The sequence below is a fragment of the Hylaeus anthracinus genome, unplaced genomic scaffold (assembly GCF_026225885.1).
Source record: "Hylaeus anthracinus isolate JK02 unplaced genomic scaffold, UHH_iyHylAnth1.0_haploid 11994, whole genome shotgun sequence".
Lineage (NCBI taxonomy): Eukaryota > Metazoa > Arthropoda > Insecta > Hymenoptera > Colletidae > Hylaeus > Hylaeus anthracinus.
This window is the reverse complement of record NW_026534341.1, coordinates 6481190-6501797: the sequence shown is the minus strand read 5'-3', so window position 1 is coordinate 6501797 and position 20608 is coordinate 6481190. Positions and strand designations below refer to the sequence as shown.

General features: G+C 40.8%; 2 protein-coding genes and 1 long non-coding RNA gene across 5 annotated transcripts in view; 1 reads left to right on the top strand and 2 right to left on the bottom strand.

Annotated features, from left to right (window-relative positions):
- LOC128888337 (elongation of very long chain fatty acids protein AAEL008004-like) overlaps positions 1–12675 on the bottom strand; it is a 44581-nt gene extending 31906 nt beyond the window's left edge. Inside the window, exon 1 of one of the 2 annotated variants that reach the window (XM_054145084.1) lies at positions 12538–12675. The gene's annotated coding sequence lies outside the window, so the exon portion shown is untranslated. Of the gene's footprint in view, positions 1–11203; positions 11535–12537 lie in introns of those variants that run through there. The other variant, XM_054145085.1, reaches the window with a different exon arrangement.
- LOC128888346 (uncharacterized) lies at positions 5322–11194 on the top strand. 2 transcript variants are annotated; one of them, XR_008460232.1, is made up of 3 exons: positions 5322–6363; positions 6460–6558; positions 6651–11194. It is a non-coding gene; the product is annotated as an uncharacterized LOC128888346 (long non-coding RNA). The 2 variants fall into 2 exon arrangements; XR_008460233.1 differs by having other exon boundaries at positions 6460–6568.
- A 1376-nt stretch (positions 12676–14051) lies between the features above and the next one.
- The window catches only part of LOC128888335 (elongation of very long chain fatty acids protein AAEL008004-like), a 39839-nt gene continuing 33282 nt past the window's right edge, over positions 14052–20608 (bottom strand). The window contains exons 5-6 of the mRNA XM_054145082.1: positions 19018–19260; positions 14052–18923 (exon numbers count right to left, since the gene is read on the bottom strand). Coding sequence (XP_054001057.1) covers positions 18567–18923; positions 19018–19260 — 600 coding nt within the window. The 3' untranslated portion in view covers positions 14052–18566. The remainder of the gene's footprint in view (positions 18924–19017; positions 19261–20608) is intronic.

The following is a 20608-nucleotide window of genomic DNA, read 5'->3' as shown; positions in this document are numbered from 1 at the left end:
TGCGATTCCGTCATCTTGTCGTTTGCGAGCGACGATCAATGTTCGGGATCAACTTCAAATATGTACCCACGAATTATCGATCGATAACTCGGGTTTGTTCAGTCAGGCGTATATTATACTACATTTACGTTCAAGTTATCGTTTACTCGTCACTTTTTCCAAGTTGTGGTTAACGAGATTAATAAAGACATAGATTTTACGAAACGTAGTTCTATACGCGTTTCCACACACCGGTCTTTCGAGTTAGGGAAATTCACGCGGTAGAAGAGCCTGCTAGAGCGTCAGAGGACAAGAGTCCATTTGTCCTGTAAATATGAAATAGGAAAGATACTATGGCGAACGTGGCCAAACGAAGAGTGTCTGGAAAACGCAGGCAAGTTACGCAAGTGACTATAAACGGATGGACTATAAACGAATTCTACAATATAAATAACACATTATAATACTGCCTAAGTGACTTAATCCGGTCGAATAAAATTGCGGCGCAGATTCTAATGTTTCCTCCCAAGGTCCTAGCTGTTACAAAGAGACTACACTTTTCCTCCTGCGACTTCAAGGCCTTCAACACGTCCATCGCTGACATTGAAAAGGAACATCGGATCACTGACCGTCCTACGTGTGGTTCTCGGGCGTTCGTATCAAGGCCACCAAAGATGTCATAAGCATCGTAATAATTGCTCGCGGGAGAACATCATCGAAATGGTAAGTCATTTGAAAAAACTATTCCTCCAAAGCGCCATTTGTTTTGAGAGAATATAACAAAAAATTGTGTGGCCTTCGACATAAATTACAGGATTGTTATACTTTTTTCAATTCATATTTCGCCAGAAATATTAGGAATATTTATGAACATCATAATTACGAACAACATACGAATAGCAAAATGATCAAGTCATTTCGTCTCACCTATGCAATCAACTCACCGACGGAAGTTAATAGTGTAATAAGTTTGATGTGTCGGCTGTGATGAAGCAATTATAGATCATTATCCTGCGAAAAATTTACACCTCAACAAATTATATTAACATTCAGTGTTTTTTTTTTTCTCGGCATGATCGTGAGTTTTTCATCCAGGTCCATCTATGAAACCGTAAATGTTCGTATGAAAGTGAATGTCGAGGATGCGGCGAAAAAATTGATCCAAGAAAAGAAAAAAAATAATCGGACACGAATTCATCTCGCGAAATGTGTCGGAGACGTTCGTCACCTTGACTACAGTTGCTTACATGTGAAGTAACGATTATTTACAATTCGTTAACGCATATTTCTCGAAGCGGCAGAGGAATCCTCGCAAGCTTTATTGATTCCCGACAAAATACTTGGACGTTGGATCGATCGTGTCGACGTCATCGCTCAAGTGTCATCTTCATTTCATTCAGAGATTGGCGAAATGATCATCTGGATCAGGGTTTCTCAAACTCTCTCATCGCCTGACTTTTTAAAGAAATTTAAAAGACGAGAACTATTCGTTGACATAAATTGCTACGTTCCTGGTACGCGTACGTAGACATTTTCGTGAATTTGTTATTAAAGCGAAAAAAATGTAATCGATTTATAGCAAATAACATGTTTTCTGTTGCGTCGTCGATAATGATCGATAAAAGGAAACGTTTAGCGCCGACAGCAGCATGACGTCTAAAGACCATAGTTAGACAAAATTGCACTCGAGATCAAGGAGTACGTGGTATGTTTGCGGTAGATCAAAGGTTAGGAATTGTTTACATTGTGTCCATAACAATTTCTAAGGAAAGAGCGTACTATCTGGTCATCAAAAAATGATTTGAAACATATCATGTTATACGATAAGAAGAGTACGGTTCCGATCAAAGTGAGCCCATATTTCATCGTTACGTTTAAAAATTTCACGCTAGAATGGTGGATTCATGTTCGAATAACATCGACGCTAATGAAAATTGAAACTCGCATTTTTCTTAACGAAGCTGGTTAACAGGTTGGTTCGAGCGAATCCAGAAGAAAAATGATCGACACGAAGAGACGTGGGGCCTGAAAAGAAGCAAAACTGCGCGAGGAGTTGTAATTTGCCCCATTGAAACTTGCCTCAAATTCAACGAATGTATGTGTGAAAATTATCGTCCTGTCTAAGTGACACCGACTCTATTTAAAAAACCACACTACTTTGAAGGAAAGGCAAAGGCAATTACTCTTTGATGAATAAGTTTTCCATTCGTTGAAAGTTTTAGCATACGTATCAAGTTCATATTAAAAACAAAGTCAAAGATCGAAACTTTTGAATTATAATCATCACACTGGCGTCACAATACGCGACACATTTGAACTTCGACATAGTTCCACTAATATTAGCATTTCCCAAGTGGGAAACAATATGTTAAAACGTGATGCGTTACGCTATGAGTTGGCAAAAGCTTATCCTGTCTCGCTGCAATTTTTCTAACGAGGGAAACATTAATAATAAATACCGTTTTCCAATTTTAAAGCGGAAAACTGATTTGGCAATTTCATTGACGCAGTTCGGCATTTATTAAAAACGTATGTGTTTCGATATCGAACTCCGATCCAATAAAGTCGAAAATATTGAAACCTGAAAATGACGTTCTTGAAGAAAAAAATTAAATATAAATAGACGAGAAAAGGTTAAATTCCACAATATCAGATAATCCCCACTGTGTCAAAACTTGATGTATCCGATCTCAAGGTATTTACACTTTAACAACATGTTCCATTACGTTCAAAATAGTGGCCAAATCACGTCGATGTAACGGTAACAGATGGATCATTAAACAATGGATAGGTACTCTCATTTAAATTGCCCACCTTGTACACAGGGTGTCTTGTTCACGACGAAGTCGAAGAGATATCAAGGTTGTTCCTTTCAAACGGAACTACGCACTTTTCATAGCCACGCTCATTTAAGATGAATCAAGGTTGGATATAATCCTTTTTTTTCGTTGAGCCGCCGCGGAACAAAAAAGAAGTGGAATACGAACGAGTACTAACAATGATGCTCACAGACAAGTTTATAGATGCACAAATTAGAAGGTGATGATTTGGCAGTCTCGAACCAGCTTTTATTTATTCCTCTCAGGCCCAGGATCGAGAGTTTCATCCTGTAAAAGAATTTTAAGCGAGAATGATATGTTATTCAGTCAGAGTATCAATTAATTCCATTAATCGAATGAAATCGATAGCTACATTGTTACAGATGCAACAGAATTCCTTAGTTCTTTTCGATTTTCGTAAGCGTTTCCGTAAACATATAGGCGGATTCCTTCATTTCACCCCACAAGTAATTCACTCCAATGGTGTAATACCTGGGCGATCGAAGAGACCATTTTACTAAATGAGATTCTCAGGTTCTACGTGACTTAAGTCACACGTAAGAAAAGTTTCTTGTAACACGAACGTATCGGCGTCTATCATTAATCTATCAACTGCGATTACGTTAGACTTCGATATCTTTCGGAATATCTGCGACAGCATTAACCTAATTAATATTCATCAACTTGTTTTGCTCCATTTGGACACCTAAATCACCTGACTTACAGATTGACAAGTAAAAGAAGCCAAAATTTATATTTTGTTTATATATCATTGTTTTATATTTATATTATATTTTGTTGGTTGTAATAGTTCGTATATATATCCATATATAATATGGATATAATATGGATATATATCCATATATACGAACTATTCATTACGAAAATGGTGCGTATCTTTTTTTGATAAATGAAATCTGATAAAGCATGTGGACTCCGTAAAAAAGTTTCAGTGTTGACAGAGTAATATTACCTTACAATTATGTCGGTTTACGTTCAATTGCTAAACAGACTGAGAAAAAATTCATTATGGAACGGATATATTTCCACGAACGGGAATAATCATATGTTTTTACAATAACAACGTCATGTCCCTAGACACCGATAAAATCAACTAAGTACAAGGACGTGATAAATTTAATTCTATACAAAGCACCTTTACCTCGCGGTTTTTACAAAGCTTTGATCACGTTTCATCGCAGACTTACACCAGTTTCATAACGAGCGACTCTTGCATCTTCGACGCTTGGTAGAAAAGGCTTCAGCAAACAAATGTGAAAATATTTTTATTTAAAATTCCAGGGGCTTCGGTTGAGGTCGTAAAACCCGAAAAATATCCCTTTTTACTAAACGTCAAAGCAACCTCAAACTCCTTCTCCATCGACTAACAAAAGGGATTTGTTATCTGAATTTTAGTGGTCCTAAGCGATTCCTTCATTCATTGTCGTATTATTATATCTGAGGATGAGATGCTGGGAATCTCCAAAACCTCGAGTCCTTTTTTAGTAACCCCCGCCTTCCTTTGAGTTTTTATTTTCGATCCACCAGCGCATCAATGATACACCGCACATGGTTCCAATCCCAATCCCACCCCGGGGCTTAGGCATGCATAATAAACATGCAAATTTATCATGTCCATTTCTCAATCACGTTTCAGATCCTCCCTCCATCGCTCAACGCGTCACCGCGTCGCAATTGCGTTTCGCTTCCCCATTAATAATACTAGTAATGTTTTGATATTTCCGTCGTGATGCAAACACATATAAATCAACGCGGGGAAAAACTATGGAAAAGTATGCATCTATAATAAAGTTTAAGAAAAAAGTTGCACCAATTATTTTTCCTAGTTTTGTTTTTCTTGCAAAGGTGATTGAATATTCAATTTATTCTTTGTAATTCTGTTGGAATTCGAGATATACTTGGCGGAGAATCTGGAGAAAATCCCTAGTCGAAAACTATCGACCGGATTCGTTTGTCAGACATTTTTCGGACACGTCTCCTCGATTAGGAGGCGCCATGCGATTCAAGGAGATTCGATCTCCTGGTATTCATAATAAACTCGTGAATTCTGTCCTGAACTTCGTCTTCTCTCATTTCTAACACACCTTCGACTGCTATAATCTGTTTAAGGTATTTATGCTCGTGTCATGGACCACTGGCTACCGAGCCACAGGCCATCAGCGGTGTTTTCAGCTGAACAATCAAACACTGAGAGAAGCATGTTCCAGACAGGGTTCAAGCTCCGAGCGCGGCAAGTTCCTTTTCGCTTTTGGGGCAGTGCTTTCCAAAAGCAATGGAACTCTAACCTAACCGTTAACCTGGATGAAACCTGTTCCAAGATGTCCCGTGTTTAGAAGCCCTGATATCAAAGAGAAACATCCAGATTCGATGCGTTAGTTCGATCGCCAAATTTAGAGAGCACACACACACACATACACACACGCGCGCGCGCAAGGGCGCGTGCTCTTTCGTAACGAGTAAAACGCTTTTGGCTGGTGACGCAATTTTATCGGTTACGTCATTTTTCAGGTAAAACGTGCCTTTTCGGTACTTCTTGGCCGAGCCAAGATCAATGATCGAAGAAGATGGCCTCTGAACGGTAGTTCCTAATAGCGTTTGCTGTGGGTTCGAGATAGAGGACATTGGGGATATCGATGACTAAAGATTGATTTAATAAAAATACAAGTTAAGTAACATTGTTGAGTAATAGCTGTCGATAGAATGTTAATATAATAGAATTGAATTTAATAGAAAGCTCACGAGGAAGACAGCAATTTTCAGTCTTCCTTACAAGCTCATCGAGGTGGATCATTTCGACGATAGGTACGCGAACACTTTCAAATATTATGAACAATAGAAACACGTAACAGTGTGTGATCGCAGGAAGTTGATAAGGGTATCTGTAAAGATATTGCACAAACGCGATGTGAATGTTTGGGCTCGCGAAATGCAACTTACTCTCATGGTACATAAAAATCAATCCATTATAATTTGATGGGATGATGTAATTAAACAACAATATTTAAACAAAGCGTAATCGTTCAAAGTACGAGCAAACATTGAGCGATGAATGATCTTCAAAATCCTCGAGGACAATATCTTCGGGCATGGATTGCGGCAAGGTCGAATTGAAGTCCGTCAACGCATTAACATAAAACGAAAAAAAACGGAGTCGGTTGATTACGATGAGTTCAAGGTCAGAAGGAATCGTAAAAGCGCCAAGAACATTAACATTCTTCCCTCCCCCCCCCTCCCTCTGAGCACTTTTAACGTCCGTTGATTTCCAAATTCAACGCATATTGCCGCTGTCGCGACGACCATACACGTACAGAGAGTTCTCGTGTCTTTGAACTCACCTGACCTTTCCTAGCAACAGTTCCTCTCAATTGGAAGATCTAGTAGAGTATCACAGCTCGTTCAACGTTTTTCAAAGGCTACTCCGAATCAAGTTTGTACATGAAGCTTTTTCCACTGACACAACGAATATAAAGTAACATTCTAAGAAAGACTTTGATTAAACCGAACCCTACTACGTTTACTATTCCGTACAATAAAGATGATAACGGTCTGTATTATGTCAATTGTTGATACGGTTTTTCACAGTTATGAATAATTAAAAATATACATGTAAGTAACAATATAATTTGCACAATATTCACAGTTGCTAGATGTACAGGAGAAATTTACGATCGTTCCGTCAATTCACAAGCTGTGCGAATCAATAAACTTGATGACTCCTTGATTCAATTTACCGATGGAGGTACGCAATGGTAATTCTTGTATACCTAATGCAACAACACCACGTTCTTCCTACATCTTGACCAATTGTTGATTCGATACTTCCACTTTCAGGTAGGATTAAGCGTTGTAAATAGTGTAATAATTTCCGATGGCATGCAAATAGTTACGCTGACATAAGGATAGAGTGACTCCAGTAAACGATCCTTCAGAAAACTACGGACACAAATGGAGATTACTTGACGCGAACGTTTCATAGTGCTTCAACAACACGGTCAGCGACAGTGAATGGTCGTCGCGCGCAGCGGTTGGGTCGAAGAATTCAAGAGGAGTTCTTCGCGTTTTCCACATGTCACACGACCCAATTCGTTGATCTTACGTAAGCCGACAACATTGAGTCATTCATGCTCAGCTGATCGCAATGCAGAGGGGACGCGTGCGCGCAAAGCCACAATTAATACGTGGGTAAAGGCTACCTTTTGACCTCAAGGTCGGTATCGGCAGATTTTAGAAATCCCACCAGAAATAGACTATTATCGTGCTTGCGTACATTTTGCGTACGATCGTATTAACAAGCATACAACATTCTGAAAAACTTCCAATTACACAAAATCGTCATTCTAGTTATGAGAGCACAAAAAATATTATTACGTAAACACATTGATAAATAGGAAAAATGCACTAAGTTATTTCCATGCTATCTTTCTGCGTTTTTCTTATTTATCATTGTGTTTACGTAATTATATTTTTTGTGCTCTCATTTATAAACAAATTGAATGCAGATTTTATGCCGTCCATAGCAGTCGCATAACGATCATCGCGTGATTACATTCTAAATACAGCGTGATTACACTGTAATCACATCGTGACAAATGTATTCAGATTAGACATCAATAAATACCTATGTACTCTTTCAACAATGGTCTCGTTTTTCGGAATTTAAAAAAAGAAAAAAAATACCACTCGACTTCTCATTTGAATCGTCTCCTTCCTCAATTTCACTTTCGCAACTGTCAACACTACTTTCGCAAGATTCTGTGTCTTCTATAACAGAGTGATCACTTTCACTGACACTTTCGAATTCTGAATTATTTTCTGAAAATTTAATCGCCCTCTCGACGTGACATTATCGCAAATTGAAAATGCTGCGTTGCGTTCGCTTACGCGCAACGTACGGCGCTCATTTTGGGGATCGTTTGCCTTTCATTCAAGTCCGAACTGAATTCGACGAGAGCTCGTTGTAGACAAATGGGCACAAGTAGCCAGAGGTATTATATTACGGACTAATATTTCGGCTTGCACAAGTGTTTCGTATTCCACGTTTGGCTAATTAGTGTTGATTTTTATTTGAAACTCCTCAAACTGAAGCCACGACTGCCCCGCGATTATCTTGTCAGACTCTTCCATATCTGTAGGATTCGAGAACGATGAACTGGACCTCTGGGGTTCCGATTGCTTGGATCGACCGATAACGTTCGCGACACACAAAGAATTCGGCCTTGGCCCACATTGTCATTGTCGGGACACTGTCAAAAAAAAAAAAAAAAAAATTGAGCATGTGCGTCGCCGGTAGTCAGTTGCACAATGGAAGAAACGTGCGCCCACAATGTTCTCCCCGGGCTTTAATGGAGCACACTCCGTACCGTTTGTGAATCGCGATTAACGCGATTCGGTATGCTCGACATTGTGTCCCGTTTTTTCTCTGATGCTTCGCGCCTCGAGGCCTCCTGACCCACATTATTTTTCGCAACCCGACCTACCTTGTCGAGATATGGTGCGCGCCTAACGTCGCGTTCCCACACGCGTTATCAGCTGCGATTCCCTTCCACATTTTACAGATCGTGTGAACGCGATCGTAGTGAAGATTGACGGTATCAAATAAAAAAAAATGAAAAAAAAAAATAAGTAAAAATAATAATACCGACAGGAAATGAGCCTGCTAGGAAGTGGACCAAGCATTCAGGAGGCAATTTCGCGGGATAAGGTAATTTTGTTTGATTACGCGGTTCCATGGATGCAACCCGGTCGTCGTAGCTGGAAAAATAATAGTTTGGTCGGTTCGATGCACGAGGCACCCCCTCTCGGCGTCCTCGTCATCGATTACGTCCAAACGGTTCGCGTAGAGAGCAGAGAGAGGAATTTCTGATCGAGCCAGGCTACCGAAGAGAAAGTTTCGGCGTCGACGGGAATTACACCCAGTCGAAATTATCGTTCGTCCGTGCGAACACGTCACCGTCGTGTGACAGAAGCTTTTCGCACCGCGGGTCGTCGAGCCCAAAAGGGGTAAAAATCCAATTAAAGAGTCTGTCGTTTCACGAAAATTTGATTCCTCGTTAATTTTCACAATTTTTCAGAAGTAACAAGGCTAAGTACCAGTCTCATTCGTTTACTTTGAAGGAGTGACTTGGTTTCCTTTGTTTTTTTTTTTTTTTTATTCGAGTCTAACTATTCAGATCGTCTGACGTAATTCAGCATAGAAAAACGGAACGGTAGCCATCCGTACCAGAAGTGACTCAATGCCGTCGAAAAGTATCGAAGGCGTTCGATTCCGTCTTTCCAATTGCCCAACTTCACAATTAGGCGAATATGGAAGGGCCTTCTATCGCGCGGGGAACAGCGTGAGATTCAAGGAGACAAACGGGGCGCAAAGGATTAAATTAAACATATTTTTCGGGTCCCGAGTTGCCGCGAAATGTATCCAAGGCCTCGGTATGGGGAAATATCTGCGGCTACGAGATTGGAATATTCAAGAGGATCGCGTAAACACGCGCGCCTCGTACACCTTACTCATGAACGTCAACGCGTGATTCACGAATCTGGTTCATCTACTTGCGTTAAAATTGAATTTAACGATGGCGAGGAATTTCGTTGTATGCACGGGAAATTATGCGGCTCGATGAAACGAGCTGAAAAACAAGACAGCAGCGGATGTAGCCTTATCGAGGAACGAAGTTAATTATCTCGAGGGACCGCTTTCTTTCCTTAAATAAGTAAATTAAAAGATCAACAAAGAAGGAGCCATCAGGGTGTTCAAAGTTGAAGCTCAGCGTCATGGTTGATTCGCTCCTGGCACACGTAACACTTTCCCGCGCATTTTTTCATTATGCACCATTACGTTTCTAACGATCCGATATTATCCTTTCAACGCGTAATCCGCGAAAGAAGAAATCTCTTGCGCAAACTCGCGTGCTAACGAGCCGTACAGCCAATTAATTTTGTTAATTTCGTTAATTTCTGTAAGAATTGTTTCCTTGGAAGTGGGAAGTAGCATACCCTGTGTTTCTAGGTGTTTCACTTTTTAATTAATGTTAAATGTCAACGATGGAAAACATTTCACAATTTCTATAGAAAACCCATGGTTCCCCTGATTTCGTGCCACTTTCGGCTCCGTAAATGTCGAAACGTCCACTATTGTCACGAAATTGGTCAACACCGTTCTAGTCTTTATCGACTTTCCCCCTTTCGATTTTCCTAACGATTTACGACACGCGCTGCGTGGAACGCCATCGGTTTCTGAAGCTATCGCAACCAGAGATGACCAACTTTTTATTCGCATAACCGATAACGAATAAAACACAACTGTCTTTTGTACTTCAAAATCTGCGCAAATCAAAGGACTAGTGTACACATTTTACGCAGGTATGCTGCTTTGTAATAATTGTTGCAAATGTGATGATAAAATCGTTACCCAGCTCTGGTACCAGGTTGTTAGTTAACATTGTCAACAACCTACTAATGCGTTTCGACGTGTATAAATATTTGTCTTCGCTTCCTTAGTATTCAGCGTTAGTTCGTAGCATAGCCAACCGAATGAGAGACTTCAAATAAAATATTAAAAGTTGAGCGAAAGGTGGAGTAGTTTGTAACCCACCTAACTCCAAGGAGTTAAGCTTCCTTTTGGAATGAGTGAATTTTATTTTTATGGATGCAAAGTCATATTATTTGACTATAGTGCACCAGTCTTTCATATATTCGTTCTATATATATTTTTATTTTTATTTATATATATTATATATTTCATATATAAGGTTCAATGCACCAGTCTTTCATATATTCGTTCTTTGCATTTAATTTTTGTTTTATTCTTGCCCCCGAATATAGCTCGGGTACCTCGGGACCGCTACACCCGTACTGTAGCTATAATCAGACATAGCTATAGTACCTGAGGGCTAATGTTCCTTAATAATATAGGGTTTTAACTTTATTTTGCCGGCACGTTATTTACAATAACACTTCCATCATACGTTACCAATTTACGTACAACAACATTACAAATTTTCTTTTTCCAAAAAGACCTTTTGAATCTTCTAGCAGACCCCTAAAACTAGTGCCATGAATTTTTACACAATGTTTGCTACAGTTTAAACAGCCGAAAAAATCACAAAACACCGAAAACCCCATGTCGACTGTTAAGGGCTAAGTTTTCGTTTGCACCACCCGCGAAAGATTCCAACCCTTACACGTGCGCGCGCGCCTTGAAGCTGGCAACCCGACAGTTTCGCGACAGATTGTAGTCGGGTGGCCTATAACGAAGGGGTATACTCGAGTAGCAAAGGTGCTGCCGCGCAGGTACGTTTAGAGACTCAAGCATGCCTAGGTAGTCGTTCATGAAGTCCCGAAACGTGAACATATTCTCTGATCAGCTGTTCGGAAAGAACCCCACTTACTGTATGCGAGCTGTAGTCGGAACGAAACTGGTGCCCTCCTCACTTGTTGCGCCAGTATGACGTATCCTGTCCCACCTACGCGTCCTTCTACCTTCTTCCTTGCTGGCAGTCAATCGGAGCACCACTTACTCGCCGAACGTACACGGTTTGCCACGCCGGCCGGACTTTCGATAGATCTCGGTTAAAAATATATACAGGGCGGGGCTCGCCAGAGACGCTCGAACACGCTCGACGATTCCTTTTGTGTTCGGATGAATTAAACACGCGTTACTTTACTGTCCCCCGTTCCCGTTCACACGATATCGTCAGGGTCGTTATACCGCGAAATCGTCACCGCTCTATCTACCCGCGTTCACGTCGCGTATCCGCGACGCTGTGCTCGTTTTTGTTCCGTTTCGTCTGAGAACCGCGGACAGTCGCGGCGCCACCAACCCGCGAACCCCACGGTCACAGACGCGGAGATAACAGAAATTTGATTCCGATGGTATTGGATACTTGGTATCTATTCACCGTGTTTATTCGAGTAAGCTTTCATTCATCCACAGTGAAATGTCTGTCTTTCGTATGTCAGGTTTTTGGTGAACAGATCTTGTTTTTATTCTCGGTAGAAGTAACGTAGTAGAAGGAGACCCTATTAATATTTGAAAAATAAATGATAAATGATACAGGAAATTGGAGCAAATAAAGTGCACAAAGCAGTTGGAATGCTCGAATTTACGGTGAGTGATTGTGAGTTATTTCTTTCTCCTCGGTATTCGCAACGGATCCAAACACAGAGGATGTAAACAAACAAAGACCACGTGGCGTTAGAATCAAGAATAAAGTCTTTCGATGTGCCCATGCTCGTTCTCCAGAATTCGCGATTCACCGTGAGCATGCCGTGCAGGTTTTCTGACGTGTGAATAACGTGGAACTATCGGTGAAACGTGTTCGTATGTTTCATAACGATAAGATGCGTCGAGTGTTTCACGCACATCTATGATTATAAAGTGCAACGTAATTACGTATCCATGTTTTACACATAGAATTCTGAACCGAAAGAAAGGTAAATTTTAAATGATTTCGTTCTGGGTTTATATCGTGCTTAAAATTGTTTCTGAAGTAATTCTACAGATAAGAGGAAACTTTTATCGTGTAACCGAGATAATAGTCGCACGGGCATACCTAAACTCTGCAAATAGAAACAGTGGCGACGAAACGTAAACGAACGACTGTGAAAAAGCTGCTTCTATGTACTAACAATTAATATGAAGGATCACATCGCGTTGCGTCAGTTTTCACACACGGTGTCGTTACGTATGATAGGTGAATTAATTATAGCGGTAAGTACTCACGTGTCTTGTGGAGCGTATACGTATGACGCTTATCCTCGATCCCTTGAATTTCGACGAAAGAGCGTCATAACCGAATTCACATCTTTCCACCGTTAATAACGCTGCACCCACCATTCGGAGTCAATGACGTCCGACATGCGACTAACGATAAATTATCACGAATTATATCACGAGTCTCGGTTACTGTAACGAATTACGATATGCTCAGTCGCTGGTATCACGGTACCAGTATTCACTCAAACTTCGTTAGTATTACGGTAGATTAATCACGTGACATACGAGCCCGATCAGATTTATCCGTACTAATGTGACATGTATTTGTTTGTATATCGTGACGTATGAAGAATCATGGAATTGATATAACCTACCGTGTCGTGTTGCGATTATGAGTAGTTCCTACATTTCTATTTCATTTTATATATTGATTTTCGTGTGCAAAATGTGTATTTACTTTTTGATAATCGAACAGCAGCGTAATCTATCGGAAAATCGACGATTAGTTGTTTTTTCACGTGTGTATGTATATATAACTATTAATTTTACGAAAAATATCCTCACAAACCACGATGTTCAGGTATGTTTCGGATGAATATCGATAATGTAATTACTTTGGAGTTGAATGCTTCTATACATTATATACAATGTGTTACTAAGACGAATGCTGTATGGAAAAGTTAGGGATAGAAGGAAACGTAAGAAGTTTATCTTTGTACGAACACCAAAGACCATTTTTTAACAAAATTGGCATGACAGTTTTATATTATGAGCAATTTCAACTGTTCGTGTTCCTTGTATTGCTCCTACTAATAGGCAATCCAATAGTCATGCGCGCCAAAACGTCACTTGTGAATTCAAGCGGTCTTATTCAAACTAATCTTCCAAAAGTCTCTTTTAATTACTAGTAGAACTAGCATAGAAAATGCCTTCTTACGTTTCCTTGAATGCGCTTCCATGTAGCAACTATGCAACTGTTGAACAAAAAGTTTTTGCGTTATGCTTAATGAAAGACAGGGCTATATCTTTTTCCGATTAAATTACATAATTTTCTGCGTTAAAAAGACACAAACCTACCGATAACAATATAGAGCACTATAGATTAATGAATTCTTCATTTTGACGTAGACCAGGTCTTCCTTTCAGAACATCCAAACCATTTCTCCGCTTAACCAATATTTTGCATTGTACTTATGCATGTAGCGGAGTGACGCTATGTTATTACGGAATCCGCGATAAAAAATAGGACGGATTGTTAACGAGATCCAGGTGTCAATGGGTCGTGGAAATTCGCAGGCCAAGGGTCGACATGGTAAATAGGAATAATACAAGCGTATTCGTCGATCTATATTCAAAGACGTGTCGATTAATGCGAAAGCTTGCTTCGATTGCGGACGTGTTCCATAATAATTGAGTCTGTAATTCCTCGTTTCCTGTGTCGATTGTTCTTGGGTGTTACGTCGATCATCAAATAAAGAGGACACCGATTTTCCTGTGTTTCATGGCTGAAGGTAACTCGCTCCTTTTAAATTCACTTTATTCTCAATGTAATTCTCCCCAATTATGTACAAAAATATAATGAGAATCAATAATCATTACAGAGTTCGTAACATTAGGTAGGTACATGACGATGTGTGCTCTTGTCTCCTCGGCCTCGCGCGAACCTCGGCTCGACACCTTTCACCGTGGCTTTTTAAAACAGTTCTCCGAATGTGAAAGACGATCGATCGGTCGATTTTCTTTCGGCGTATACCTGTACGCGTGCAGCCATCTTTCCATTTCCATCTACAGAAAGGTGTATCAATCGATAAATCCTACGGTACTATCGTGTGAACTCGGTGTTTTCGTTTCTGTGTGCCGCGTGCGGAGAAATGAAAGAAATCGGTCGACTCGAGAAGGGGACTCGATCCGTTCTTTTCGCATTTGTAATCGCGGATCATCGAACGCTGCTTAGGAAAGGATGAAAATTAAAAGGTGGCACTCAAGGCTTAAGGAAACAACCTCGCGTCGGAGAGTCAATCTTACCCCTTTCTTTGACCATTGCAATAATCGGTGCTCCAGATTCGGTGCGGGGAAACCTCGCTATTGTACTGTTCGAAGTTTCTGGATGGTAGCTGCGACCATTTCTAGAACGAAGTAATAATAGGATTTTATGCTTTTTAATTCTATTTGGTTTGGAAGACCAACGAATAGATCAATGGGATCAAGAAAATGATTACTATCTACAACTTGACTACCCTCAGCAAACACGCACTAAATTCAGGATACCAGTGAAGGTACAGATTCTTAGAAAAACAGATCTCAAAGGTCTGAAAAAAAATTGGAAGTAAAAATGCATCAATCGGTGGGATTACCGAACAAAAGTTCGAACAGTCTAATAGATTCTTTCTTCTGGGATCGTCGACGCAAGGAAGTACTGATGTCAGGTAAAAATTATTCTCCCAACGAACGCAGTGTACGACCACAAAGCCTCGAACAGTACAAATCTGCAAAGAAGCCCCGAAAATTTCGTCGAAAAATCGTGTCGCTAGATCTACTAATAGTCATCGAAATTTCATTAGAAAAGTGCACGACTTGGCAGAAAAGTAGCACTCGCGCGTGCACGTTTTTAGAAAAATACGAAAGTTGTACATCGAGAAGCAGCCTTTTTTTTTTTCTTTTTTTTTAATACCGCATTTAATCGAAAAGGAACACGGAGAAAACGCTCGATCGTCCGCTCGTGCGCGGCGATTATCATCGACTGTGATAAGAAAACGACAACTTTGTACAAACGCGTTGACTAAAACATTACGAACTTTCGCTAGAATGTACTAACCGTGTGTCTACGTCGACGTGGCTTTTATTGTCCTCATTGACAGACACGAGCTGGATCGACAGAATTGTCCATTTGCTTTCATTCCTGTTCTTTCCAGAACGCAGTTTAATTTTTTTTTTTTTTTTTTGCGAGACTTTAACAGGTGCGAAGTTGCTTTGTCTGCTATCTTAAGGGTATCGTTATAAACACGTCGGCGGAACAGAGTTCTAATGGTACACGTTAGAACCTCCATTATCCAAACACATTCTCGTGGAATATCTCTTTTTCGGTTGCTAGAACTTTTTAGTTTTACATTACGAATTAGTTGGCTGCAGGAATAAAGCTCAGAGTCATCCAAAGGTTGGAAGTGTCTTGGAATGGTCAGTGGAACCATCGGTGCCATTGAAGAAAAGGGCTCGGATGGCTTGAGAATCAAATAAAATGTACCTCCAACGCAATCAAGAAACGTTTAAAAAGATTTGTTATGCATTTTCGGAAAATTCTATCGATTGGAGAATGGAGGTTCTACCACACTAAAAGAACCGTTCACGGAACGTCCGTGCGTCGTATCGACTCAAACAGCGATGCGTCCAGGGCGGGAATAGTCACTTAAAGTTTTACAAGTAACAAAGAAAATCGAAAAAAGAAGGACCAGCGATTTTAGCCGATTGATGATCACACACTAATGTACGATAGACTTCACTCGTAACTGAAAATATACATATCTGTGCGGTTTCGCTATTAACGGAAGGGATGAGGGAACAACATTTTGAGCGTAGACTTCATTGCTTCGTAGATATAAAATTATTTGCTAAATTGTTAACTCGACGATCAATTCCTGTACACTTTGGAACAAGCGACAAGGACGCGGGCGTATCCTTGTCCATTCAGGCGATGCAAAAATAAAAGAAATGCAACGTTAAAAGCTAGCGTATCAGAAGGAAATGAGAGTTTGTCTCTCGAGGATCTCGGCGTAATAATTATTTGCACTCGTACGCTCTCTTTTTACGACTATATTAACAGTCTTATCGACGTTATTTTCTCTCGGTTTTTTTTTTCGTCTTTTATTATATAAATCGTTTTTCATCAAATATTTCTCTAATACGTTATTTAAAACTTGGCATAATAAATTTTTTTTTTCATATATACGAATACTTTCACCACGAAAGCACGTCTTCGACACCCATTCATCGAACAGTCAACGTGTCATGTTTGTTTCGCGATCGATTTTTCCCTTGTAATAAAAATATACAACGACGAATGTTTTTTTTTTTCATTTTTTTTGTTTCATAGGATCGAATTTTGTGTTTTCTTTTCCTCAGATTTTATTTCGATGCGGTCATAAATAAAAAAATTCCTTCCGATTCTTCCCGTTCAATAGGAAGAGTACAAAAAGTCCGAAACCTCAACGAAAGGTCTTATACGATTTTCCTACGAGTGAACGCTTACGTTTTTTTTTTCTTCTTTCATTTAAATCTCTTTCCCTCTAATGCGTTTTAGCAACACGTACACGTATGAATTAATCGCGAACGATTGGCGTTCGACTTCTTTTTACTAATTTTCGACCGACTCGAAACGGCGAACAAGAATAATCTTCGTCGAAGAGAATTTCGTGTGCTCTTCGGAAGCTTGATTCCATAATGAGGTGAACGTACGGTTAATTGCGAATACTTCACGGACAAGGAAACAAAATTGTATTGCGTGGCGTCTCGTGACCGTAAAAAAGCTAATTTGTCACCGGAGATGGGCAAAAATTCAAGTCTTTGTTTATCTATTGTTTGCTCGACGAGTAGCAGATAAAAGAGTCGCTTGTCTGTTATTCGTTATTCGAAATTTTCACGTGGATGATAATTTTGACCATCTCGGGTCGTTGCTGCCGCGATTACATTACGCTGTGTGCCGAGCCGATAAATCAGTAGTAGCGGAACCAAGCTTCGAGAGGAAGGAAACCGATAAGACCGGCCTTCTCCTTCGCGCGAATCGACAGACGCTTATTTCCTACGACGAACACCAAAGCTTTGAACACAATCGGGGCAATAGAGAGACAGAGTCGGACAACGATAAGGAAATACGATTGATGGCAGAGCTGCGCGCTTATCCGAGGCTCCAGTCAAAAAATTTCGATTCACGAGGTTACCCAATCTCGATTTATGATAAACGATAGAATTTTCATAAATTCGTTGAACGTACTGTTGAAAATACAAATCAAAACTTAACCATCTCCAGCGGTGATTTCCCCATAAATATCCCCGCGACTTACTATGCGCGGCAAGAGATTTCCAGAATCTCGACTTAAATATCTCGTGGTTACCAAAGCTTCCAGGTATCCACGCAGCTCTGGTCGAAAGGGGATCGTTCTCCGGGTGCGTCCCAACGAGAGAAATGCCTCATCACAAATCACGTTACAACCTCTTCTAACAAACGATCACACTCTTGCTCACGCATACTTAACGCAGCACAAGGGAACACACTAGCTAATCGGTCGTTTAGTGGTAGCGCGTGCTCCAAAAGGGGGAGGAACAGAATCACCGTCCGATTCCGACGAGGATCCTGCGGCTCGTTATTAAGTCGTGTGCGCGTTTTAATCTTGTCCATGGCCAAGAAATAATCTTTCTCGAATATTAACTTGATTACCGTGTTCGCTCTCGTATTTACGCTCGCGTTCCTCCCATCTTCCATGTCGTTGCAGCTCTCTAGCGGTCTGTTCAACCGTTCCCGCAAGCCCGTTGCGGATCTGTTTTGCGATCGATCGACAAGTACGCGAGCCCAACAACAGATAGAAGCGCGAAAGAGCTCTCAGTTTTTTTTTTTCCTCGATGAATGATACTTACCGTTAATAGTTCTTACGTGTAATAACCCCCTCCACATATTACCCCCATGACGATTGGACGCGTTCGCGTCGGCAGCTCGGTGGACAGTTTAACAAAATAAAATACAGTTTTCGAAGCGTTTAGCGGGAAAATCGAACGTGTGTGCGATTTTTTTTTTGTTAGTCCTCTCGTCGACGACTCTCGTGTATTCGAACGCACAACACCCCCAAGGTGCAGCAATTGGGAGCGACTCGTTCGTTTCTTTCATTTTTCTTTCATTCACGTCGGAGAGTTTCTTGTAACACGGCTCACCGTGTGCTCTCTTGACGGAGCGTCGGCGAGAGTCGAACCGTGTAAATATGGATTTAAATATGGTAACGTGTGATTCCATGTCCCGAGCTGTTTTCCCAAAAACCAGAAAAGCGCTTGTTCTAAGCGAGCTTCTTCTCCGTGTTGTTGTTGGCGACGTAACCGTTATTGGTACCGTTGCTGTAACAACTGTTGTACTCCTTGTTATAGATCGTCGCGTACGACGAGACGCCGTTCACACGGGGCGTCGGCGTCGAATCCTCGAGGACGGGCATGCAGAGCCCCGGCATGCCGTTCTGCGACGTGCCCTTTGCGCTAGGTTTCTTCGATCTGTCCACGTATTTTGCTTTGTAAAAGTCTGAGAACAGACCCAGGAAGAGCACGCCGTGCAGCCCGATCCAGACCATGAAGGTCCGCGGGTAATCGCACTCCGTGAACAACAGCTGGAACTGATGCGTCATGATCATGATAAATTGCACCTGAAACATAAAGGACACGATTTTGTTAGAAGTATGTTACGCGATTAATCTCTAGAGGTCGAGACGCACAACTGTGCAACAACTATGTGCTCACCATTTGGAAGGTAGTCAGGTACTTCTTCCACCAGATGTACTTCTGGTATTGCGGGCCCATCGCAGCCACCATGTAATAGAAGTACATTACTATGTGAACGAAAGCGTTCAGGAGGGCGAAGAAAGTGCTATGGCCTCCTGGCGCGAACTTCATCCCCATCCAGACCGAGAAGGGCATTATTCCATGGTGGACAACGTGAAGCGTGGACACGTGCTCGTTCTTCTTCCTCATGATGAAAAAGAGCTGTAACAGGCCAAACGCGATTGTTCTGTATTTATTTGAAAATTGTAAATTGATGATCGTGTGACAGTACTCCGGACACTCACGGGGGTAGCGTGTCAATTTGCTTAAAACTTTGCGCAATTGTTTATCGCTCCATTCGAAGAACTATGCCGCAATTCGTTGCTGGTAACAACACTTGTGTAATGAGATCTTGTAATCATGTTGAGTTGCGTTATTTCGCGCATTGAAGTCGATTTTCCTAACCAAACACGGGGTGTAACGATTCTATTCGCAGACGAACCAGAATGTTACCTGACCTCGTATTACCGGTTTTCCATGAAAAAGAAAAGCTCGTGGTCGGCTATACGCGTAAGGCTAGTTGTACTCTTCTAGTCTTGTGCCGAACCTTGAGCTTTAAAGCTTAACATGAAGTGTTGTTATCATTATGAACAATCGAACGTTAGTTTGTACGAAAAAATTTTTCACGTACACGACTATTTCAGAAAAAAAGGGTAAAATACACATTTTCATTTAGATTATTGCGATGGCTGTGCAAACAGACTAGCAATAATAGAGTGGAAGCTAGATCGTTTCTACAAATAGAGAATGTCGAAGGACCAAGAACACTTCCCTGAGGTATACCTAATTCGATAGAAAGCCAGAAGGATCGGAACCCACTTAGATCCCGCGCAACCCGATATCGATCACGGAGGTATGCGCGAAACTAGTTCGATAACAATGTTTGAGCATCCCAAGACCAAACAGTTTGCTTAACGAATGATTACGATGATCCTTATCAAAGCCCTTAGAGAAGTCGAAGAATACTACAACTACGAGTTTCTTATCATGCCCTCCTGGCATCATCCGTGATCTTGAGAAGAACCGTTCCGAGTGCTATGGCCTGATTTATATTCAGCCTGATACGGGTTGGATGCAAGTCAGGAAATAGGTCTGCAGTTACCGTCCGATTTGTTGGCAAATTTAAAAGGGTATCGTGCCACAGCTTGGAGGAAAACATCCAACGCTCAAGGAATGCATTTGTATTTTTCGAAATGTACGGAGTACGGTCACCTGGACTTTTGTTGATATCGTTATTGAACCTATTTCTTTTTGAATAAGTTTATCGCGATACGGTTTGGACCATAGGAAACTCTAGCATTTTGTATAAAACAGTCGAAGTAGGAAACCGGATAAATAAAATACCTCGAGATGATCTCACTTAACACATTGGACGCCATTTCTGGGTGACAGGACTTTTCATTAAGGAACTAAGAAAATAAATCCTAAAGATGAGACAATAACGACAATAAATGTATAACGTTAAAAAGTGAATTACTGCGACGAATGTTAAATGATCTAATCTTCGATG